A 23891-nucleotide genomic window follows, 5' to 3' on the forward strand; every position below is an offset into this window, starting at 1 on the left:
AACCAAGAAACAAACTACTTAGGTCATATTCACAGCATGACTATTTACCCATAAGATCAGCTCAGTATTGAACAAAATACCTTTTTCAAGGTCAAAACATTTTGGAAATCATTGCATTTAAGCATGAAAATAGAAGCCTTTATATGCCAAAGAAGCTACCAGTGCTATAGAAATTTGTTTAATGCATTTTGTAACAATTCATTCTAAATCCCATCCTTTATTCTTCCCAGAGTTCCATTCAAATGTCTCTTCAGATCAGAGACCACAAGTCTAGCCAAGGCATATGATGGTTATGTGATGCTGACAATTGTGAAGCACAGACTCATATTTTCTTTAAACTTGGGATTCATTGCCATGTATAAATTAAGTAATAGGAGAAGCTAGCCTTCTGTAGATGAAAGACTGGATTGTTAACAATGCCACCATCTCTGGATAAGAAGATGGGTAGACTATGCAAATTATATCTTTATTTATGGAAACATTTTAAGGTGAAGAGAAATAATTATACCATGTGGAACTTATTATTTCAGGCTCTGTTCTTACATACTGATTATTCTGCATAAAAGCCAAAATGCTTATAAATTAAGAAACTCAATGATACAAAACAGGAGGCTGTATCCTCAATGCTCTTTCTTAAAAGATTGTATAATCCTAATAAGAGAAAACTATTTTACTTTGATTGAAATAGTTTAAAAGAAATTGAACCTAAAGAAGCCATTAAAAGGAATTGCACAATTGCCCCAGTGGTGTAAGTGCGAAACTCAAAGTGGATAAGGTGTTCTAGGTGCTGGAGGAGCATTCTGGCTGCCTGATGAAGTAGAAATTTTATTAGAAAAGAAGCATTACAGATATAAAGCCAATGGAGAAAAGCAGACCCCAATGGTATAAGGCACTATCTAACTTCAAAGACATATACCAAGACCTTATCACGAAGGTCCCTTCCAGGTCATCTGTGAAATTATTATTTTCCTGTTCCTATTCCATGTATAGAACAGTGGCAACTAACTTTTGGGTAGGAATGGTATGGTTTACAGACGATCTTCCTATCACTTAGTTGGTTTGGCAGAACTGCATCACCACTGTTCTCATTGTACAGATGAGGCTATGGAGATTTTGAAAAGTTTAGAGATTAGCACATACCCAATTAAAGGCAGAGTATGGATGAGAATTCATGCATTTTTGTTCTTTGTGGATACCTTACTAGCATTTTCTATTTTGCTCAATTTATATAATACTAATGACAGCAATCCTACCCTCAGCCCACCCCAGAGATGGTTCCAAGCATAAACAGCTGCTCTCTGGGGGGCTGTAGTGCATAGTGACAAAGACAGTATGCTTGAAGTTACTACAAGAGTTCATATTCCATTTACTGCATCTATGAGCTTGAGCAAGTCATTGCATCATTCTAAGCCTCAATTTCCTGATCCATAAGAAGGGAGTACCAATGGTATTTCTTCATAGAAATGTTTGTAAAGATTAAGTAAGATATGTGTAGAGTAATGAATTGGTCAGGTACTTGCCACATAAAAATATTAATGTTTGCAATTACTGATGTTTTTACTGTTATGGTGTCTTATCCTACATAAAATAGGTAGCTGTTTATTGACTCTTATTACTCAAAAAACAGAGGATATTGTCACATTTTCTGAAATTGAAGCTTCAGTTCTGTGTAATTTGTAATTTGGGAGAATAGAAAATGTATGTGTGAAGTCAGATACAGTAGTTCATCCCTATGATCCCAGCTACTAAGGAGGTAGAGAGGGACATTGGGAAGATTGCTGTTTGAGGCCAGCCTGAGCAAGAGGTTAGCAAGACTCCATTTCAACCCAATAACTGGACATGGTGGCACATGTCTATCATCCCAGGTATAAGAGGGAAGCATAAATAGGAGGATGGTAGTTCAGACCTACCTGGAAAAAAAAAATTGAGACCCTATCCCAAAAAAGAGTGCCTGCATAGCAAGCTTGAGGCGCTGAGTATCATTAAAAAAAAAAAAAAGAAACAAAGAGAGAAAGAAAACATAATCCAAGTGCTATAATATTTATTTCATTGCACTGTAAACTTTACCTTGGATATTTAACAGCACCCTTGGCCTTTACCTTCCAGATTCCAGTAGGACCCCTCCTCCTCCTCATTTGTGACTGTCAAAAAATGCCTTTAGGCATTGCCAAATGTCATTGCCTTTAGTTAAAGACCATACTGTATGGTGATAAGGCTGATTTTTTTTCTTTATTCATTTATTCATAAGTGCATACATTGTTTGGGCCATTTCTCCCTCCTGCCTCCCACCCCTTCTCTCTTCCCCCAACATCCCTTGCTTCCAGGCAGAACCTGTTCTGCCCTCTTCTCCAGTTTTGTTGAAGAGAAAACATAAGCAATAATAAGAAAGACATAGTGTTTTTGCTAGAGAGATTCCTAGCATTGCTTCCATGCACATGTGTATTACAACCCAAATTGATTCATCTCTACCAGACCTCTTCACTACTTCCTGGTCACCTTCCCATATTGACCTCTGTCATTTTAAGTAAGGTTACTGTATAGCTCCTCTGCAGTGGGCACATCAAACGCTTTCAAGTTTTGGGGTTCCTGCCTTTCCCTATTCCTCCTGTACATGTCCTCCCCTTAGCGTGTGACCCATGTCTAATACTATTACTGCATTTGTTTTAGATCTAAAGTCCACATATGAGGGAGAACATAAGATTTTTGGCTTTCTGAGCCTGGCTAACCTCGCTTAAGATGATGTTCTCCAGTTCTATCCATTTAGATGAAGCTGATTTTTAACTGTGGCAGAATTGTCGCATTCAAATGATAGCCCACCCAAAGCTTTTATCCCCCCCAAAAAACTTCTTCAAATGACATCTTTCTTTTAAACATTTAGAGAAGACGCATTGCTTGAAAAATCCACTCAACAGTATTCCCTACATGGATCACCAACCATACAAACCATATAACTTGGCTCTAGACACTTCTTGGCACAAAAAAAAAAGGAAAAGGAAAAAACCTCCTTCAAGGACAAAGATGTTCCACCATTAGTAAATTCAAAGGAAGAAGCCACGGGCTCTTTAGTGCCAAAGGGAGTTCCAAAAATACTTTTGCATTATGGCAGAATTTCTGCAATAAATCTTCACTACCACCACCTCCCCTCCCCCAAGGTGGCTTCTGTTAAGGTTCATGCTCTTTGGAGTGGATAAATGCTAGCACTTTATTTTTGCTAAAGGTATCGGTCACATTTTTTTGTATCCATGCTTGGTGTGACATCTAGCATTTTAGCAGTTCAAAATAATAAGCCCCGAGAGTGTCCATAAGTGGCATATGACTAGTGAATGTCCTTTTTCACTGTTAAGCAGAAGTCAAAGATAAAAGATTAGATGAATGGAAGGAAAGTGATTCACAATGCCAGACCCCCTGCCCAAGCTTGCAGGATCATGAAATCCCTTGCCCTTTGATTTTTTAGGTATATATTTCTGGAACAGCACAGTCTATTTTTAAATCACAGGATTTTATTAAAGGTAAGTTTCCCATGAAACACTTCTCATTTATATTTTCTAATACGTTCTTTTAAGAGGTTTGAGCAGTCTCTTCCTCTCTTCCCATCCCACCTCCTTCTGTGTCCCCTCACACTTCCCCAGAAAAAAATTCTTCTCTACCTTTCAGTTCATCAAGGAAGAGTCAACAGTTAAGTCTCTCATCCACGCACAGTGGTGCTTGTAGAGAGCATGGTTTATAAGGTATCTGAGCAGATAAAAAGGATGAACCAGGTAAAATGGGTCAGGATTAACAGTGGCTCTTCATTCCAATGATAAGGGCTAAACAGCTACTTGTTCAAATTCCTTTTAACTCTGAAAGCAGAAGATTATGGGAACTGTAATTATTTTTAGAAATTATACTATTCCCTCTGCTTTTGTTTTGATTTGGGTTGGTTTTGAGCACTGCATTATGTTTTAAAAAATTGTTACCATAATCGTGCTTCTGGTACATCTATATGCCTTAGACTTTGGCAATCTTTCTAAAATCGAGGGTATATCTATCAATTACCTATTTCTGCCTACAAATAGCAACTGAAACTTAAAGGTTTAAAACCCCAATAATCTGATATTTATCACTATTCTGTGGATTGATTGGGTTGGGACATAGGCCTTCTGCTGGTCTCTCCTGAGCTCACTCTTCTTTCCTGTCAGCTGGAAGGGCAGGAAGATTGAGTGGGGCCTGCTTCTCCTGAGGTCCTTTATCCTGATCTAGTGGTCTCAGAGTCCTGAGGTATAGAAGGCTTTTTGAGGTCACTGCTTCCACTACTTCCCTTTGTTCAAAGCAAGTTTTAGAGGCTGGCTCAGATTCAAGGAGTAGAAAAACAGAATTCACCTCTTGATGGGAAAAACAACAAATAATTTGTGATCTCACTTATCCTACCTCTGAGTGCTGTATGGCTGAACTTTATTTATTGAAGTTTGAGTTCTCTCCACTCTCATCAGCAAGGCTAGGTCCAATGTGACTTTCCTTTATGATCCTGAAAACGGGCTCATGCCAAATTACAGAGTTTTTGCATTAATGTGAGATAGGTAAGAAAGTAGAGAAAAGGCAATTTAATTTGTTTCATAACTGCTACCTTATTAGTTTTGCTAAAGTATTAGCTCATGGGTAGGAGAAAATTGTAGTCTTAACTCCTCTCTCATCGTGTTTGAAAAACATTTCCTTTACATCTTCCCACAATTCAGGATTTATTGGGGTTAACAGGCTTCTTTTTAAACTCAATAATTTATTCACAGTAAATCAGATCTGAAAGGAACATTTCCAGCCTCCAAGACCACTGTCTTCTCTTCTCTCTTTCTTTTTTAACTTCAGAGATGAGAAAACAACATGAGGCCCCGTGAGGTTGACAGCTTTCCAGGAGACTCTTGCTGGACTGAAGTCTCCAAACTTCCAGTCCAATGTTTTCCAGTGCATACGGTCCTTTAAATTTTGTTCAAATTAATTTGATTAAAGAATCCCTTAACTTTTTTCTAGATGCATTATGAAAATAATCAGAGAGCATCTGAATAATGAGGGGAAGTGGGAGTGTTATGTTTGGCACTAAGATGGTTGAAGTAGGCAATTTTGATGCATTAGAGCCAATTAAGTGCCACAGACATTCAAGACCATGACTAATGGAAAGAAGGGCTGGTTAGCCAGGGAACATCCTGGATGTACTGGGCACCTGGGAAGTCAGGTAGACTGGGGGAAAGGATACTAGCAGAAGATGGAGGAAATGTGAGAGAAAAACTCATCCTGCTTTGTATTAGTGCCTAGAGCTATGAAGGTAGAAACCACTCCAGGCCACTAAAAATTACTGTACATGCTGTCTTGGCAGCCCAGCTTTGGTTTTCAGTGGCTGCCTGCACTTCTACAGCTCCCATTGGAGTGCTAGCCTGGCTATGTCATGGCTGTAGCATGAGCATTTTAGTGTCCATATGCCTGGGAGGCTCATTAGCCACAATTTCCTCATCCCCGGCTCTAGCCAAGGACAGCAGATGCTATTGTTACCTCTTCTGTTGAATAAAGTAGGAAGCAAAGAAAGAAAGAAATTTGTCAATAGCATTTTCCACGGGATCCAAAATAAAAACCACGTGTGGTATATTGTCCAATAGTAATTCATGTGCCAAATTCCCATTTTCTATAATGTACTTACATAAGACATGAATCTGCCTTTGTATTTAACAGGATATAAATGACCTTCCTCATTTGACTGTAGATGTGTTACAATTATAGTGATTCAGACTTCTCAGTTTAGATTTGTGCTATTTCTTATACTTGCAACCCTTTGCTTCTTACCACGCCATCTGCTGGAATCACTTACATTTCCTTCGTGCCCTCAAAACGTTTGTTACATGACTAAATGCCACTGTAAAACTTTGAAGTCTTTCATATAAAATAAACAAATTTTAGCAAGTATTTTTAAACTCTTTGTCTTGAAAAGTAACATTAATAAGGTATATTTGTGTTTCTAAAAGGAAGTGCAGCTGTGGACAGAAATTCGAGTTGCTGAAATGGATAAAATAACACCAAAATCTTTGAAATACAAGCCTGAATACACAAGCAGACTCTGTCCTGAAGACTAAATGATGATAAATTAAGCAAAGAAAAAGGTTCTTTGTGGGCAGAGAACACACCTGAGGCAGAGGAGGTCTTAAGACCACTAAGTCACTGAGCTTTCAGAGTTATCCTGTCAAACTTTATTGGAGCCAAATGTGACATCCCATGAAGTTTCACTGGCCTCTGCATTTCCTGTTGTTCTGCTCACATCAATCTGGTTAATTTGAATTAATATGAATTTGCTTCAGAGGGCTGGATTAGAAGAGCAACCACCTCCCACTCAGTTAAACCCAAAATATAAGGATTATTTTTGTCACCTTATGAAATATGTAGGGAAGCAAAGGAAAAGATCTTTTAATTTCTATCAGAACTATTGTCTGCTTTTTTCCCTTTGTCCTTTTGAACACATAATTCTTCCAGATTTTATGTAAGAGAGGTGAGTTGGAGGGCCTCATTCTTTCTATAATTTTGACCTCACTGCAGTGGTCTCTGGAAATAAAGAGCAGAACTGAGTAGGGTTCACTTGTTGCTGAGGCAGAACTTGTACTAATTCAGTCTATTTGTTGCCTAAATACCAATTATTTGAAGATGCTGTTTGTTTGTTTTTCATCTGCATTATCCTGAATAGCCAAGCTCAGGTTGAATACCATAAATGATTACAGAAGATAAATATACATATGATGTAACATCTGTACACAATTATAGCCTATATATTTTACCAAAAGCCAGGGTTGTTACTTTCCCACACTGACAAAGAGGACCATGAATGCTTTCCATATATGAGCTGTTTCACACATGTTCAAACACTCTTAAGATTCTTCCTAAAGCAATTCTTCTAGAGAAGGGAATTTTAAAATGTATAGTGATAAATGAAGCTCCTGGATTCTAAAGCCTTTGTTTCAAGTGTTTCCTAACAAAAATAATCCTGAGTCCCACTACTTCTGCTATTTGGCCTTCAGTACAAGAAATGAATTGAAGGCTAGAATTGAAACTCAAGATAGATCACTTGCCTAGCAAGTGCAATGCCTTGGGTTCAATCCTCAGAACTACTAAAAAAAATTAAAATAAGAATTGCATATGTAGAAAAGAAGAGGTATTGGACTGCCCCAAAACTACATGATCTGTGGAATTCACTCACCTGAGTCACCTAAGTTGCTTTAAGAGAATAGAGGACTTTTTTGTTGCTTGCCAATGGTGTGTTCTGTACAAAGAAAACTGGATACAATTTGAAAGTTTAATGTTGGTTTTACTTTGATGATGATAATGATGGTGATTGTAAAGTTTGATTTTACAGAAGCCATAATAAGGAACTTTGTGTTTTTCTGAAGAAATGACTTCAATTTGACCTTGGGTTCACATGTGGTCAGTGACTCCACACATCTTAAAACTCACTTTGTCAACCTAACTCTGATTCTGATCAATTGGGCAGAAAGTCTTGCTCAGTCTAGAGCCATGTTCACTACTTACATCTGAGAAACCATAACCAATCACATTACAAACCACAAAAATCCTTTATAATCTCTGGTTAACATTTCATCCCCTTTTGTGTGTCTGAAAATGATTAACCTGGTTTCAGACTATCTTCTCTTATGTGCTACAGCCTGAAATTCACTGGTTATCTTGGTTCAATTAAATTTCCTGGTTTGTAGAGTTTAATAGTAAAACCACAAGCTTACCACAACCTTTTCCAGAAGTCAGTAAGAAGCTCTGTGAGAGGAGTCCACTTATAAGACATAGGTTGTTATGTTTGTATCTCCTAAAGGCTTAGGATAAACACATTTACAAATCTCAGCACATAATTCTGCATGGAAGTCATTTTCCACGTGAATCTTTGTGGCATACATAATGTGCAAAGGTGCAACAGTTCCTAAGGTGGCCATCATATCTCTGCCTGCCTTTCCACATGGAAAATGTTACCAGTTACCACTTATGTAACTATCACTCGCATCCACAGTTTCTGTTAAGGCTTCATCACATCACAGGTCGACTGTGATACAGGAAACTTAGGTCTAGCCTGAGCTTCCAGAAGTAGAGTAACGGTCTCAACAAAATCTGCTTTGTTATTTCTCCCTGATAGGGGACACTACATTCAGATAGAGCTTTACATTGGGAAGAGGAAAAGAGATGGTTTTTCTAAACTTCCTTTGTTTTGGACATTTCAAACCAAAGATTTTCATACCCAAAGTAGAGAGACTGTTTAATGAATCTCCAAGCATGCATCGCCCAGCTTCAATTATCAACATTTCAGGCAGTATTTGTTAAATGGCAATTCATTTTCTATTTTTTAAAGAAACTCATTACATAACTGCATTCAACATTTGCAATTTAATATCCTGGACAGCCTTATCTTGGGTAAGTGTTCCATTTTCATGGACATATTGAGTGTAAAGGGTACTCATTACTAGTCTCTCAGCACTAGGTTGAGTGTTCTTAGACTATATTTCTCTTATGTTGCTCTAATCTGATACACTGCTTTTCTAAGTTAGTCTTAAAGCATCAAGTTTTAAAATAATTCCAGAGTATTGAAACCACCTCCCTCTTTGGAGGGCCTGTATCTAAAACTATCCTTAGCAACATTTGGCATGCAGACTTTTTTTTTTTATTCAGCACTTTTATTTTTAAGTTAAATGTTAAATTTTTATGGTTGGTTTATGGTAGCCTTCACAATTCCCTGTTATTTGGGATCATATGTTTCATACTTTCCTGCTAAATCTTTCTTCTTTTAATCTGTATAAGTAGAGCTGGAACAGAAGTGGCTTGCTACCTGATTTCAAAATAGAAGAAAAAAAAATGTATCAATCTTACAAATTCAACGTTAACCATTTACTAGCCAATAATTAGTAAATATAATCTGGCGAAAAATTTTCATGCCTATTCTGAGTCTTATAAAAAATATGACAAATTCTATGAAAAATCCATGTGTTATTAATAGATTCTAAGTAGAAGGAGTTAGAATTTCCATTGTCAAATATGTATATATATAAAATAAGTTTTTTATATTGTTTTATACTGTTTTCTAACAGTATTTCTCAATCCTATAAAATGCTCTATGCCATGAAGAGCTCCAGGCTAGGCAGTTTGGAGATGAAGCGGTATGGAATCTCCCACAAAGTGCTTATAACAGCATAGATGAAGATACCCAAAACAATAGAGAAAATTAATAAGAATCCTTGAACTATGTGTTAAGACTTGGTCATTCAGAGAAAACCTTAGTTAAAGCAAAGAACCCTAAAATATTACATATGCAATTGGCATTAACTTCAAATATATAATTACATTATAGACTCATTTCTTTAGGACTAAAAATTTTGAGTATGAGCTATAGTTACAAGATTTAGTATGTTTGAAATACATCACAAACTTCATAGTTTTGAAGAAACTTAAGTTTAGAATTCTTATAGAGCTTTATTGTTTTTCCTTTATTTGCAATTGTCTTACCTTTATCTAATGTCACTATACTTTTTAAGAAATAACTGGTCACAAATTACCAAGTCTTTCCCAGCATTTAGCTTAGTTTTCACAGAAACAGCCAACTCTCTGTTTCATAGCTATATGGTTTAATTAAAATAAGTGGTTTTAGAGAATAAACACCACAAAAAAGCACAGGCTTCCTAGAGAGTGGCTTCCTAACCTTAAGTTAGTCTACTGCAGTGAGCAACAAGCTGAGGCTTTGGAGAAGAGGGAACATTTGGGTTAACTGTCAAATTGGTTAAACGAAAGTACTATAAGAACATGCATGTAGAGCCTTGTGCATATAGAAATGAACTTTAACACAAGCAAAGCAATGCACATGAAGTTGAGAGATTTTTGTTTTAATCATGAATAGTTCTATTTTCCCCAGTCTTTCCATCTACCAAATGTTAGGACTTTGCAAGATGCCTGGATCTTAAATCTTAGGATGGATCAGGGTCATTTTGGGGCTTCATCAAACTCAGGTTGCTTGCCCATAACCCCACATTTTCTGATCCTGTGGCTTAGGGTGGGAGCTGAGAAATTGCATCTCAAGATGATTCTGACCGTGGGGCTATACTTTAAGAACTGCTGGATTTCATCATCTCTAAGTTCCCTTCCAAATCTAAAATCCGGTTCTATTGCATGTTATATTTTTTTTCTGAAAAGATAGCAACCAAGAGGCAAAGTAGAATATTGGTTTCATAAAATTCATTAGAATGTCTTTTATATAAGCCACACAACAACTGAAAGGTTGCATATCTACTCTGCCTTTAAGTCAATTGAATTAAAGTACCGAACTCTAGGACTTTAATTCATAGCAAAGGGAGAGCTGGGAAATTAACGTTTATCAAGAATCTGTTATGTAAAGGACATTTTGTCAATGATATTCTTCTACAATAAATGTAAGAAATGAGTTTCCATTTTGCAAGCAAGGAAGCAGAATCCAGACGAATAAGGAGATGACATAGTATCTCTTGGCCTGGAGGAGGAAAACCCACATTTTGAATCTGTAAAGTCCATCCTCATTCCATTTGTCAAACTTAGCTTTCTCAGGAAAAGGGCACATTGTATCAGAGATTAGTTACTCTGTCACGTATACAAAAAATTCCATTCGCTCAGTATCCTAATTATGTTTAAACTATTTTAGTCAGTAAAAAGTGAGCTTTCAAGAAAAACCTTGATGGTGCTCTTTTAAGAGTGGCAGATTTTTAATTTCAAGGGAAAAACTGAATTTCTCTCCTTGGACTCTAAATTGCAACCATGAGAGAGATGGAATTAGAGATAATGCCTGTGAGTTCACCATTGCCCTTTCGATTGAATTATTCCATGCATCAAACAGGTGTCCAAATAAATTTGATGGATAACTGAACATTAGAGTGGAAGTATCATATTTTAAAACAATGCCAGGGGCCAAACCAGGCAAGATTTTTAAAGAATATAATGCCCTGTATATATAAGTTAAAGAAAACTACTAACCTTATTCCTTAGTGCCAAATAAAAGTTTCCATTGTCACTTGGGGTGGAAGAAGGGCTATAGGCTATTGACCAGATTTTGTGGGTACCAAGCCCCTCAGGACCTTACATTTATTACATTAGGCTTTGCAAATGTTGAGTCTGGGGCTTGCATTCTAATTAGCAATTCTGTCTGGTATTAATGGAAATGTATGCTGCATCTCTGAGAAGTATCAGGGTAATAAGCATCCCATTCCCAATATCTTCCTTACTATATGAGGTAGATTAAATCTGCAAAGCAAAGCATTTCATGCCCCCAGAAAGAGAAGCACCATATAGTGTCCCTAGTGTTAAGAAAAAGTTCATTTTCCCTGAATGGGTTCCTTACTAAGGAGCAGTTTGTTCATCACTGATCACTACATTCCCTCCAACTCCAGAGCACACAGAGAGCAAATTAAAAGAACTACTATTGTTTAGATAGTCCCAAAGAATCCGAGCCATGGTTTACCCCTCTTGGAGGGGGGGAGTTCCAGTCCACTAAGGAAGGCAGCTTGGGGTCCCCAAATTTGCCAAGACTCCATGAGTGAGGATGCAAGGGCATTTGATAGAATGAACATTGCCAAGCTGCTCTTGCATCTCTTAGGGAGCTGCTAAAATGAGTCATTGCCTTTGATGAGAATCTTCCGAAGGAAACTGCTTACTTCAAAAAGAAAATTACATTCCTTTCCTGTAAAGTTAGGGAAAGTAGCTTATCCACAATAGTGATTAGAATACAGACAGGAATTGGTATGTCCCCCAAAACTCTGCTGTCCAAAGGTGAATTATCTCAGAGCAAAATGATTTACAGCATACTGGATAATTCATGAATGGTGTCAATTATGGATAGCACCTCAGATTCTACATATTATATCATTTATGTCAAAGAGATATCGTTTAGTAAATCCATGAAGAGATTAAATGCTCTGCCAATTACTCAAATATAATAATTTATAACTTGATCTAATAAAAGGATAAATTTTTGGATGATGTTACTCATCTATATATTTTAGAGCTTGTGAATATTTCCAAGTAATTATATTTGCTACTGTGAACTGTAAGTGCTATAATTTCCTTTGACCTATGTTGTAGTTAGATACATTACTTGATCAGGGCTCTCAATGAAGCATTTTGTGATCACATAATTAGTTAATTGGTTATTTCCATCCTGCCTGTGTTTATATGTTATAAACTCTATAAGGGAAAGAAATCAGCCTACATACAGCTGAGTCTGGTAGAGAGCAATTAGGTTCTCTCAGAACAAATAGCTGTCAATAATGAATTCTGAATTAAAATTACTACCAAAGAAAGGAACCTCGACATCTGCAGGAAATGTGAAAATATTTTTATAACCTAATAGCTGAGTTCTGGTATCACTGAGTTTTCCCAGCTGTACCTGCAATGTTATTTTGAAATATTCCCAGACTGAGGGAACACTGAAACTCCTTGCATAAACTAGACAGAATTTTTTTTAAAAAAAATGTTGGCTGCCTTTCAACAGTGTGTATTTTGATTTCATGTAATCGGCATGAAGACTTTCTATTTCAAACTATTTTGTTGTGCCCCCTGGCCATAATGTAAGGCTTAAAAATAGTTCTGTTATCTTTATTTTGTGTCTTTCCAATCAGGGTGCTATTGCTTGGGTATTTTTCTTTCTGTCTTTGGAAAAATACTTTTGGGTCTTATTACACGGTATCTGATTTGCTCACATTCGGGTATGTTTCTTGCAAAGGAAACTTGCAAGGTGGGCTTCTGGCTTCAGAGTTTTGTTACAAGATAATTCCATATATTTTCAGGTATCAGGAGATAGTAAGGTATTTGAGCTGTAGACAAAAAAAGCAAACCTTATATTTTTTAAAGCAGTTTTTCCAGCTACAGCAAGGTGGCAGAATATAAAACCAACTTACAAAAATCATTAGCTTTCTATACACCAATAATGAACAAACTGAGAAAGAATGTATGGAAACAATTCCATTTACAATAGCCTCAAAAAAAAAATCAAATACCTGGGAGTAAACTTAACAAAGGATGTGAATGACCTCTACAAGGGGAACTACAAACCCCTGAAGAAAAGAGATCGAGGAAGACTACAGAAGGTAGAGAGATCTCCCGTGCTCATGGATTGGCAGAATCAACATAATAAAAATGGCTATACTATCAAAAGCAATCTACATGTTTAATGCAATTCACTAGTTTTAAGGACAAAAAAATTTATATGAATTTTTGTTAAATATATATGTAGATATAACACACATACACATAATTATGAGTAAAATTAACTCATCTGTTTGTCCTCATTTACTTATAAAAATATTAGACATCACTCTGTATCCTTGTCACCTAAATGTGGCCTGGCATTAGCGTTACTTTGCATTGTTGGAAATGCATCATCTTGTATCCCATTTCAGATACTGAATCCAGAGTTTGGGAGTAAAGTCAAAGAATCTGTATTTTAATACTTCCAGAATATGTACAGACCACTTGACTATGTACTGCATAAATGCCTGGAAGTGTGCTACATGATAATTGATACATATAGAGGAAGCTCTCATTTTATATTTACTGAATTCAAATATTGAACATTAGCTTTCATCTCTTTGGTGTTACAGTCTTATGATGGTGTTTTCCATCCTTTGGTGTACCTTACCTGTCCTCTAATCCCATCCTCAAACATGACCAATATATCATTCTAGATACACTTGACACTAGTTTCATTAAGTATTCTTCATGTATGCCTGCCATGATAATGGAAAGTCATCCATAGACCAAAACACTCTACAGGAGATAGAGCTAACATAATGTAAGTAGCTAATACATAGCCAGGTACATGAAGATGACTTGGACAGTGGTTCACAAGCCACTTAAATCATTTCTCTTCGAGTTGTTACATAGGGTAGGATATTCAGTGTTTCATGGGTAAAGGACAAATATAAGGACAGTATTTATTTTTCAGCCAATATTCTTGCAACAATACTAATAGACTCACAGACTTTGAGTTCTTCTACAGAACTGCAATGAAAACTCTTTTCTGTTCTCAGTAAAATTCCTATCCACATGGGAGCCATGAGACTAGGAAGACAGTTTCAACTCCCTAGGAATAACCTTGTCATCTTTGTCAAGTTTCTTGCCCTGCCTATGTCTGTTGTCTCCTTTAAAAACAGGTGAAAGGTTCAAAGAGGCACTATGAACAGTACTAATTAATAAGTTCAGGAACCTATGACTTTAAAGGAGCCAGATCAGGTCACAGTGACACCAGCAAGAAGACCTCCTGGAAGTTGGCAGAATGATTTAAACAGTGAAGGAGGCCCTACTTAACACAACAGATCCTTGATTGTATTGCGACTAACATCCCCCTCGCTGTCTTAACAAAATTTTTAAGAATGAAAAGGCTAAACAAAACAAGGTGCTATCAATATGTAACCCCTGATTTAGAGCTTTCAAAATGACTGAACTCCATCTTTATTTGTTTGGTATTTTTGTTTGTTTTTTGACATAGGGTCTCTCTATGTAGCCCAGGCTGACCTTGAACTCCCCATCCTCAAGCCTAACCCTCCAGTGTTATGATTAACACTGTACTCCCATGCATAACTAAGTATGTTTAAATGAAGACAATATTTTTAAAAACAAAAATTGAAACCATCTCAAATCTTGCCCTTTTGAGAAGACATTGATAAGTTTTGCAAAGTAATGAAAGTAGCTAAATTTTCAATATTTTCCAAATGTCTTCCAATGGCTCTTCTACTTAACTCCACTTAACCTGAGTCAGAAGGTTAGCATTTATGTTGCTAATGGTGAGCCTGCCATTTGGATTGAGCAGATTCTATACACTGTAGTCTATGGGATTATTATGTCCTCCAATTTGAGAAGTACAAACCTATGCAACTTTATGTAGCAGACCTGGTAAGTGATCATACCCTCTTTTCAAAAGTGGAAAATTTGTTTGCCCTTTTAAATAGAATTTAGAATGTGGACTGAATGGATATGGTCATTTGCAAAGCAAACCCCTGTGTAAATGCTGCAGTTTCTTGGACTTCCACAGCATTATGCCTTTGACCTCTATTCAGATTTGTCAACTACCAATTACCAGAGCCAGATGAGTCTGTTATCTGTTCATGCCTGATGGCCTCCTCTGTCCTGTAAAATGAGACCTGCTATGGCATACTCAGGTGTTTTTATGTAAGCATATTAGCCTTCTAGTAGATCTTGAGTACCACATTTTAAGACATAGGGGATATGTTTGGTAGATAGTGTTGGGAGACAGCCAAGATCATGCAGAAGTCTTTGGAGGATTTCTGATTGAGGCTACATTTTTTGAGGAAAAAAGCCACATTAGGCCCATGTGGACTTGGGGTTTTTGTAGGCTTATTCCTTTTAAGAAATTTCCCTTCACAGCTAAAGGGAAAAAAAGGCTCTGAAGGAATACAATCTGGGTATATTGACCCTTGACCTTTTAATATTCTATCAAGTAGATCAGGAACTCTGTGCTTAGCCTCTGTGTCTTCTCTGTTGATGAAGTGTGAGTTCCTTTTGATCCTCAGAGGATTCCACCCAAGCACAGAGTGCACTGAATCTGTCTAGAGTTATTCCAGCTTGGGATCACCTGGCCTAAATCTTGATTGTTTTCATTGCCACGCATTCTTTTCTCCATGATGACTCCTATATACCCTTACTTTCTGAAATTCCTTAAAAGCCAGCACTGACTGGCAGGACCAAATCTGGACAGCAGGGTACTGGCAACTTCACTCAGACTTCTAAGAATCTTCTCTGGGCAAAAGCAGTATTCCTGAGGTATGGTAAAAGTAGACAGGATTCTGAATTCTCCTGCTGCTTCTTTGGAGCCTCATCTCCTTATTGATCTTTAATTAGGATTTTATTATAGTATTTTTAACCCATTGTTTGAGATTCTTTTCAATTCCTTTATTATATGATTATGTTGTCATTGAAAAAATTCAAACATATCAATTAAAGTGCACCTACATCACTGCCATTGCCAATTCTTCTTCTCACAGGAAGTTTATAATTCGTGTATTTTTCCATGTTTTATGCTAAACATGTCTACTTATGGAAGGTACTGAAATGTATATATTGTTTGCCACACATTTAGGTAGACTTAAGTCTTAGAACCCTTTCTGTTAGGGTAGCCCACCCAGTTCTTTTTAACTATAATATAGTATTGATGGTATTGATCAGTTATAGTTATAGCGATTGTTTTTTTACCCAGTTAAGTTGCTATTTCAAATAATGTTCTTTCAAATAATATTTTAAATAAGCCTCTCTGTGCATATAAGCACATATAAATCTCCATGACAGATTTTGGGAAACAGAGATTCTGTATCAAACAACATGCACATTTTAAATTTTAATGAACTCTAAAAAATTGCCCTCTGAAATGACCACATTTTATATAGGCATATAGTTTATGTTTAATAGCATTCATAAACTCTGCATTTCAATGGCAATTCATTCAAAAATGTTTAATTTTTATTACATAATACATATAAGTGATATAGGCAAGTAAATATTTTCATCAAAAAATGTATATGATTTCTCTCTTCAATCTAGGTGAAACAGATGCTAGAAAATAAAAAAAAAATCAATGTGCCAATTTTTGTAGTACCCTAAATATTCTAGAGGTGTCCAATATAGCAGCACATCAAGCTAAATTTGATTTTAAATAAAGGATGGAAGAAGAGTTTCAAAACAGTAGCCTTGTCAGTCACTTCACAGTTTTATTAGGGTGGTCACTAGATTAATCCTATAAACCTTGGTCATAAAACTCAATCCGTTCTCATAGATGCCCTTTGATATATACTTGCAGTTCAAAAATGCCATTCTTAATAGCTAACTATAGCATCCAATCAAATTATGAGCTGATATATGTACAAAATACTTACAGTGAATTTTGGTCTATATTTTACTGTCTGCACTCAACTCAATGATCTGTGAAATTTCCTAATTCTATTGTCCTTCTTTGCCAGATCATTGAAGTATCAGTGAAGGGTCAGCATTAAAACTCCACTAAATTAATCAGAAAAGCCAACACTTAAGCACATCTCCAGAATGATTTTAGCATGAAATAGGCCCCTTATGCCTCTTAATTTTTTCTTTTTGCACATTACTACTGTATCACATCATGGGACATTAAGCATATTTCAACTCATGGGACTAACTCAATCATGTTTTTAGAAGCTGAAAACAAATGTTATAACTCGATGAATGATAATGCTGAAGTAATAACAGTTTCCTAGTAGGCACACTTGTTTAATGGATTGCAAAGTCTTTCAGCTTATAAACGCAGTGCCTTATCACTCACTGAAATTGTTTTTAAAGTCTAAACTTTAGCAATAATTCACTTTGCTACAGAAGTCACAAAAAATATACAGTTTGTTTGTGTTCTGATTCTCATTAGTGGAGTCATTGTCTTCACTGGAAGATAACTTAGAAAGTTGATTTTACTTTGGTGTGACAGGGACCAACATAATGCTAGGCTTGATTTAAAAGTGCTGTCTTCTTCCCTTTTGCTGGAATTTTCTGTACCATAATAAATGTACGAAATTGTGCTGGCCTCAGCCTGAAGCCTAGGGTTATGCACTCCTTTACTGAAAGATATTTAGAAAAATCTGTCTCAGTGCTTGGCAACTACTCCGACAGAAAACAGATAAAAATAAGGGTGGTTTATCAGTTTTGCTGTTCTTATCATGTTTCAGGTTGAAGGCTGTTGAAATGATGAAAAACAAACAGCACTAAATAGGGTTCCGTCATTATCGCTGCTGTGGGGAGCTGAGGTTTTCAGGATCAAAGAAAAATGCATTTGCTTTCAGAACCACAATCCTTCATTTTGAGAGGTACACTGCAGTCAGATACTGATGGGTAAAAAAAGAAAGAGAGAGAGAGTAAATTGGAGAAGGAAATAAAATATGTGTGGCTATGGGAACTTGAAAATTCAAACAAAAGTAGGCCAGCATACTTTTAAAAGCTCTGAATTTTCAACATTCTCTTTCTTAAGAAATAAAAAAATGGTGCCTGAGGATTGTTATTTCTGAACAAATAGAATAAAGTAGAAGAATATGTTATTTCCAGCTTATCAAATCGTAAGAACTTCCTTTGTCTTTATAAACATACATTAAAGGAAAATCCCCCATGGCAGAGGCTTTGCAGGATGTTCCTGTATTTGTTGTTGGTTTAAGAGAGGGCCTAAGATTTTTTAGCTTATGTTTTTTATGTTGCAACTCAAGTTAAGCACCTTTCATTTCCCTGGAGTGGAAGTCACCACACTAAGTAGTAGAGACAGGGAGGTTGTCCTTTCCCTCAAACTGATTATCACCTGGCATATGGATAATAACCAAAACTCAAAAATAAAGAAAGAAAGTAGCTGAAAGAGTGGTATAACTTGTCATAGGAATCCAAAGAGGAATGAATCAAGAGGAGATTATTGTCCTTTATAGGTGTAGTGGTTGTGGTGAATCTTAAGGAAGGTAAAGGTCAGCAGGTAGCTCTCAACTGCCACTCATTTGCCATGAGATATATACAAAAGCAGTAAGTTTCTTTTATTTTTTTGGAAATAGAGAAATGGAGAGCAGCTTAAGCTTGAGGTAGATTAAATCGAGATCTTAAAAGCCAAATCGCAAATGATCTTGAGGTGACTCTCTTCAGTATTACATTGCCTGCTCCTTGTTGTCAACATCAGAAATAGGATTTAAAAAGTGAAGTTTGTACCTACAAAGTAATTGCTCCTTCCTTAATGTTTGCAGAACCCTTGATATGTATAATTCAGCCTTAAGAGTTACTAGATAATTAGACTCACTGTCTATCAGATTTAAGAAAAATGAAAAAAAACAGAGAGGGTTAAAGTGACTTTCTAAAGATCACACAACAATTGGTATTTGAAAAATGTCTTGGAATTCATGGTCTTGTTTCAAGTTAGACACACAACTAATACTTAAGCCAAAGAAATCCTTCTCACTCTAGAGAAGACATAACACAAAAATTCCCAGGGTCAGTTCCTTCCCTATCTTCCGTATGACCACCAAGAACAGACAGTGAGCAATATTTTATGCTTCATGAGGGTAAAACAGGTATTGCTGAAGTCATATCCTCTCTTTTTTGTCTCTTTTCTTCACATAATTCATGATTTAGGCTTGGGTGTATATTTGGTTTGTCTTCCTCTCTCATTTTTTGGAAAAAATACACCATTACCATTAAGTGAAAAAGGTTGATACTGTTTATATTTGGAGTTACCTACCAATTTGGCAGGATCCTGTACTGTCTTCTGCCAGACCATAGAACTATGCATCATCCAGACACCTGAATAGTCCCTGCTGCATATTTTAAGAAAATACTCCTGACATTATCTAGAATTGACTTGATATATAGTCGTGCATGAGACTTACAGTGTGGTTTTCACTAGGAAGAACTGCATGTTGTGTCCAATTAGATGTCGTTCCCAATTAGAATGAAGGCAATTTAGAAAGACCATACAGAAAAAAAAAAAAAGATGTTATTCATAATCTTAGGGAATCTGCCAACTGGAGTTTAAAAGGAACCTACTAAGACAAACGCCTTGCAAGTTAAATCTTATTTAGGTTCTTTTAAGTGTAGTCCAGTTGCAAATCAGGAGACTAAGAAATAGAAACTGCTTATTTTTTTCGAGCCTCCTTACTTCCTATCAAACAATACATGTAAAAATCTTTAGGTATTTCCTGCATATTCCAAAGCTCCATCGGATGTAGAACTTCATTCACAGACTGAAGAGTCCTGCTTCCAACATAGCCTTACCTTCCCTGGATGGGCTGCTCAGTGCCTAAAACCTCTGTACCAACCACTGATTCATCCACAATCATTTTTGAATGCTTAGAGTACACCTAGTGCATGGCATACAAAAATGCAATTGTTGCTCTGAAGATTGCACTATCATTCATGAATGGCCACCTTACCAGATTAGTTAATAAGACAATTTGATTAGGATTATAGTGAAGTGATATTTAAGGCAATATGGATCTGGGGAAGAGGGTGATTAAGCCCAACTAGGGAGCAGGGGTGGAGAATCACATGGAAATTGGTCACGTAGTAAATTTATTTAGTAGAATAGAGGATATAAATGGGACTTTATGGCTTTCACTGTGTTGGAACCCCCAAGCTAACTGGGCTCCATACTAAGCATGCATCAGTTTGTAGTTGGCTCTGTGCTAAGGGACGTGCTATTGTTTTTAACACATTGTATACAGAAGGTTTTTACATGATAGCTCAGTCATGTCAGTTTGTGGACTGAAACCCAAATGGAGTCTGAGAATCCATGGGACCTTTGACACAGGACAATAAAGTAGCAAGCAATTTTAAAATAGTGCTTATATCAAATTTCCACTTAGCCTAGATGAAATAGTTTCTATATGGAATTTGGTTTTGATATACAGTGTTTAGCAATTAAATAAATATAATTTTGTTTCTGCAAAATGCTCTCTTAACACCTTATAGGCACATGGCATCAGAGAGATTGCCATTTCATTAGAGACACTTACCCTGGTGCATATTAAACTCATTCATTTCAGAGTTCTGGTATATTCCTTGCACAGGTGACTTGCCAAGCCTGTGGAAAATTTCACATATAGCTCCAGAGTCAGCAATATGATTACAGAAGTTATTCTTTTTTGCTGTTCCAGCTTCCTAAATACCCCATCATTTATTTCAAATGGCACATCATACACAAAGTCAACACATCCTTTTTCTTTCCAGTATTGTAAATTATGTTATTTGATAGACACTGAGCTCTCTGAAGATAAGATCAAAGTAATCTTTTTTGTTGTATCCCCTATATCACTTAGCAAAGTACTTCATTGTTTATTGACTAAAAAGATGGATAGGTATGTGGTTGGTCAAACAAATTATGAATGCATAGATACACAGGTATCAGCAGCCAGCAGCATGTAGCAAATGAAGGAGTCTGTCTGTTATTTGCTGTCCAAGGTGGTGAAATATACCTATTCCTGTTGGTTGCAACTTGGTAAACATGCATGATCAAAAATAAAAAAAAAAAAACCTTTTGGATTGAGACATTCTTGACACATAAATGTGCTCATCCTGAACAATTTGATAAATGTGAAATGTGCAAGGATTACTGTGAGATTATAAGAACACAGCTGTGTTATTTTCTTATTATCTTCTTCAACCTTAAAGGATATTCCAATGTTTCAAGCATCTGACTCTGTAATCCAGTTCACTAGAATAGACTGTCTCCTTGGAACACTAGATCTTGTCTAGCCATTGTTCTTTGTTGACTCTCTCACCTCCTCTTCTTTGAATCAGTTTCTACCAACTGGAACATGACCCCTAAGTCCACTAGTAATGGAGTTTCAGAACCACCTCAAAGTTCTTTTGGTAACAGAGATTAAGGCCTTTATTTTCCCACAGAGAATACTTGTATTTCACCTGGAATTTCAAAATACATTCAACTCTGGAAGAAAAGGGAATACAAGCAAGAAACATATACTTTACTGATTGCTTTTTTTAAAGAATTTCTTTAAGAATACCCCAAACTATTTTTAGTAATGTAGTATTTTTAATATATAATTATATACATCCCACTAGGCTGATTTCAAAACTACCTTGTTGAGTTTTGTAAACTGAAATGTTTTAAGTTGAGTGATTTAATAGATGCTTTTTTTATTTATATTTTTTGTGAACTGAGCTAAAATATATTGAGAGAATTTGCAAAAAAAAAGCCTAAATAGATTTTAATTAGATCTTGACTAATATTGAAAATAGCTTCTAAAATTTTAACAGTCTAAATGTATTTTATGTTTTCAAAATAATATCCATTTTGTATTGCATGATCAAAGAACATGGCAATTATGAAGTTAATATTTGTACATTATAAAATGAACATAATTTTATTAAGTATTTTGTTCCCTGCATTCTGATAATGGTGCCTTCATAATACTTTTTGACTTTAGAGTGATCAAAAATCAGACTGGAGATGTGTACTCATAAGGTCCTGGGTTCAACCCCTTAGCACTGCAAGAAAACAAAAACAAAAAAACTCCTTGTGTAAATCAAAAATTATCACTGTAGCTATTTGAGTAGAATGCATAGTACATGGCTAATAAGAATACGAATTCTTTTATTATGTGTTGGATTCCTAATAAGGTTGTATGGACTTTTCTTTTCTCTGTTTTCCTCATAGTGCGGGAGTTGGCCGGACTGGTTGTTTCATCGTAATAGATGCCATGTTAGAAAGAATAAAGCATGAAAAAACTGTAGATATTTATGGCCATGTAACTTTAATGAGAGCCCAGAGGAATTACATGGTTCAAACAGAAGACCAGTACATCTTTATCCACGATGCACTGTTAGAAGCAGTGACTTGTGGAAATACCGAAGTGCCAGCTAGAAACTTGTATGCCTACATTCAGAAGCTGACACAAATAGAAACAGGGGAGAATGTCACAGGAATGGAGCTCGAATTTAAGGTACGGCATTGGATGTGATCTGGTTACTGAGGAGTAAGTCATTCTGGGATTGTCTTTGAGTAGTGGCCTTTCAAATTCTGAAGTGCAAGATTTCATTTGACCTTCTCCTCAGGTATCTGATTATAAAACACTTTCTTTTTGGTTTTCCTCCTCTATTCTTTTCTTCCTAACAATACCTTGAGCCATTTTTTGTCCTAATTTAAAGTAAGAGAACAAATGCTTGGAACATAATATTTAAAAATTCAGTAGGCTCTATGGAGAAATTAGAAGTAAAAAAATCAGTGCAATTTGAAAATCTTTTACTTTAAAGTAAACAAAAGATTTATATCTGAAAAGATATCTTGAGTACATTGCATTCAAGTCATTGGATAACACTATCTTTGTCAAATTTTTCTTTTATTCCACTCAACAGCGTCTAGCCAGCTCAAAAGCTCACACCTCAAGATTCATCAGTGCCAATCTTCCATGTAATAAATTCAAGAATCGCCTTGTTAATATTATGCCATATGAATCTACAAGGGTATGCCTGCAGCCTATCCGAGGAGTAGAAGGATCTGATTACATCAATGCCAGTTTTATTGATGGATACAGGTATACTCTTGCTCCCCTGACAATCCAAAGTGTTTATATTTGCATGTGCCCTAGTTTCATAACCAAAAGGAATTTTGTCTCTATTCAAAGCCATTTTCTTTCTGCATAGGTCAGCAGTCAGTCCCTTGGTATTTGCTTTTTTATTATTTTTGATAGGAGTAAGAAGCAGTAGTTAAGGAGTTTTTAATCTGACCTTCTACATTCTTCTTTCATAATCCATTTGGATTATGAAAGAAGGTTTTAAAAAGAAGCTTTTTTTTACCATATTTCATAAATTTAATTGATTATGTGAGCATCATTTCTAGAAAATGAAGCCACACAGTTTCTTAAGTGATTTGTCTGACACATGAAATTGAGCTATTAGCATTGTACTAAAAGTTAATAATGATAAAGACATACGTCATAATATTTACAAAGAAATTTACTTGGGAAAGTCCCCAAAATGCATTAAATGCTCTTATTTGATTATATAATCTTAATAGGAATTTATTGCGGTTGCATCAGTGCGTTCATTCTCTGTTAGCAGGTTTGATTTTGACATATTAAGTGTGAACTCATGCATGTTCTCAAAATAGCATTCTCTTTTCATTCTCTATAATTCAGACAACAGAAAGCCTACATCGCTACCCAGGGGCCCTTAGCAGAGACCACTGAAGACTTCTGGCGGATGCTGTGGGAACACAACTCCACCATCGTTGTGATGCTCACCAAGTTGCGTGAAATGGGCAGAGTGAGTGTGTCTGGCTCATCATAAAACATTCCTGTCTGGGGAAAAGGGATTTCATTTCTAATAATTCAAGTACAACATCATTTCCTTAAAATACACAGTGC

General features: G+C 36.1%; 1 protein-coding gene across 22 annotated transcripts in view; it reads left to right on the top strand.

Annotated features, from left to right (window-relative positions):
- Positions 1-23891, top strand: part of Ptprd (protein tyrosine phosphatase receptor type D) — a 1026094-nt gene that overhangs the window by 989245 nt on the left and 12958 nt on the right. For all 22 annotated transcript variants that reach the window (XM_074051871.1, XM_074051878.1, XM_074051881.1 and 19 more), the window contains 3 exons: positions 22184-22469; positions 22882-23060; positions 23664-23790. In XM_074051871.1, coding sequence (XP_073907972.1) covers positions 22184-22469; positions 22882-23060; positions 23664-23790 — 592 coding nt within the window. The remainder of the gene's footprint in view (positions 1-22183; positions 22470-22881; positions 23061-23663; positions 23791-23891) is intronic.

Source organism: Castor canadensis, chromosome 13 (assembly GCF_047511655.1).
Source record: "Castor canadensis chromosome 13, mCasCan1.hap1v2, whole genome shotgun sequence".
NCBI lineage: Eukaryota > Metazoa > Chordata > Mammalia > Rodentia > Castoridae > Castor > Castor canadensis.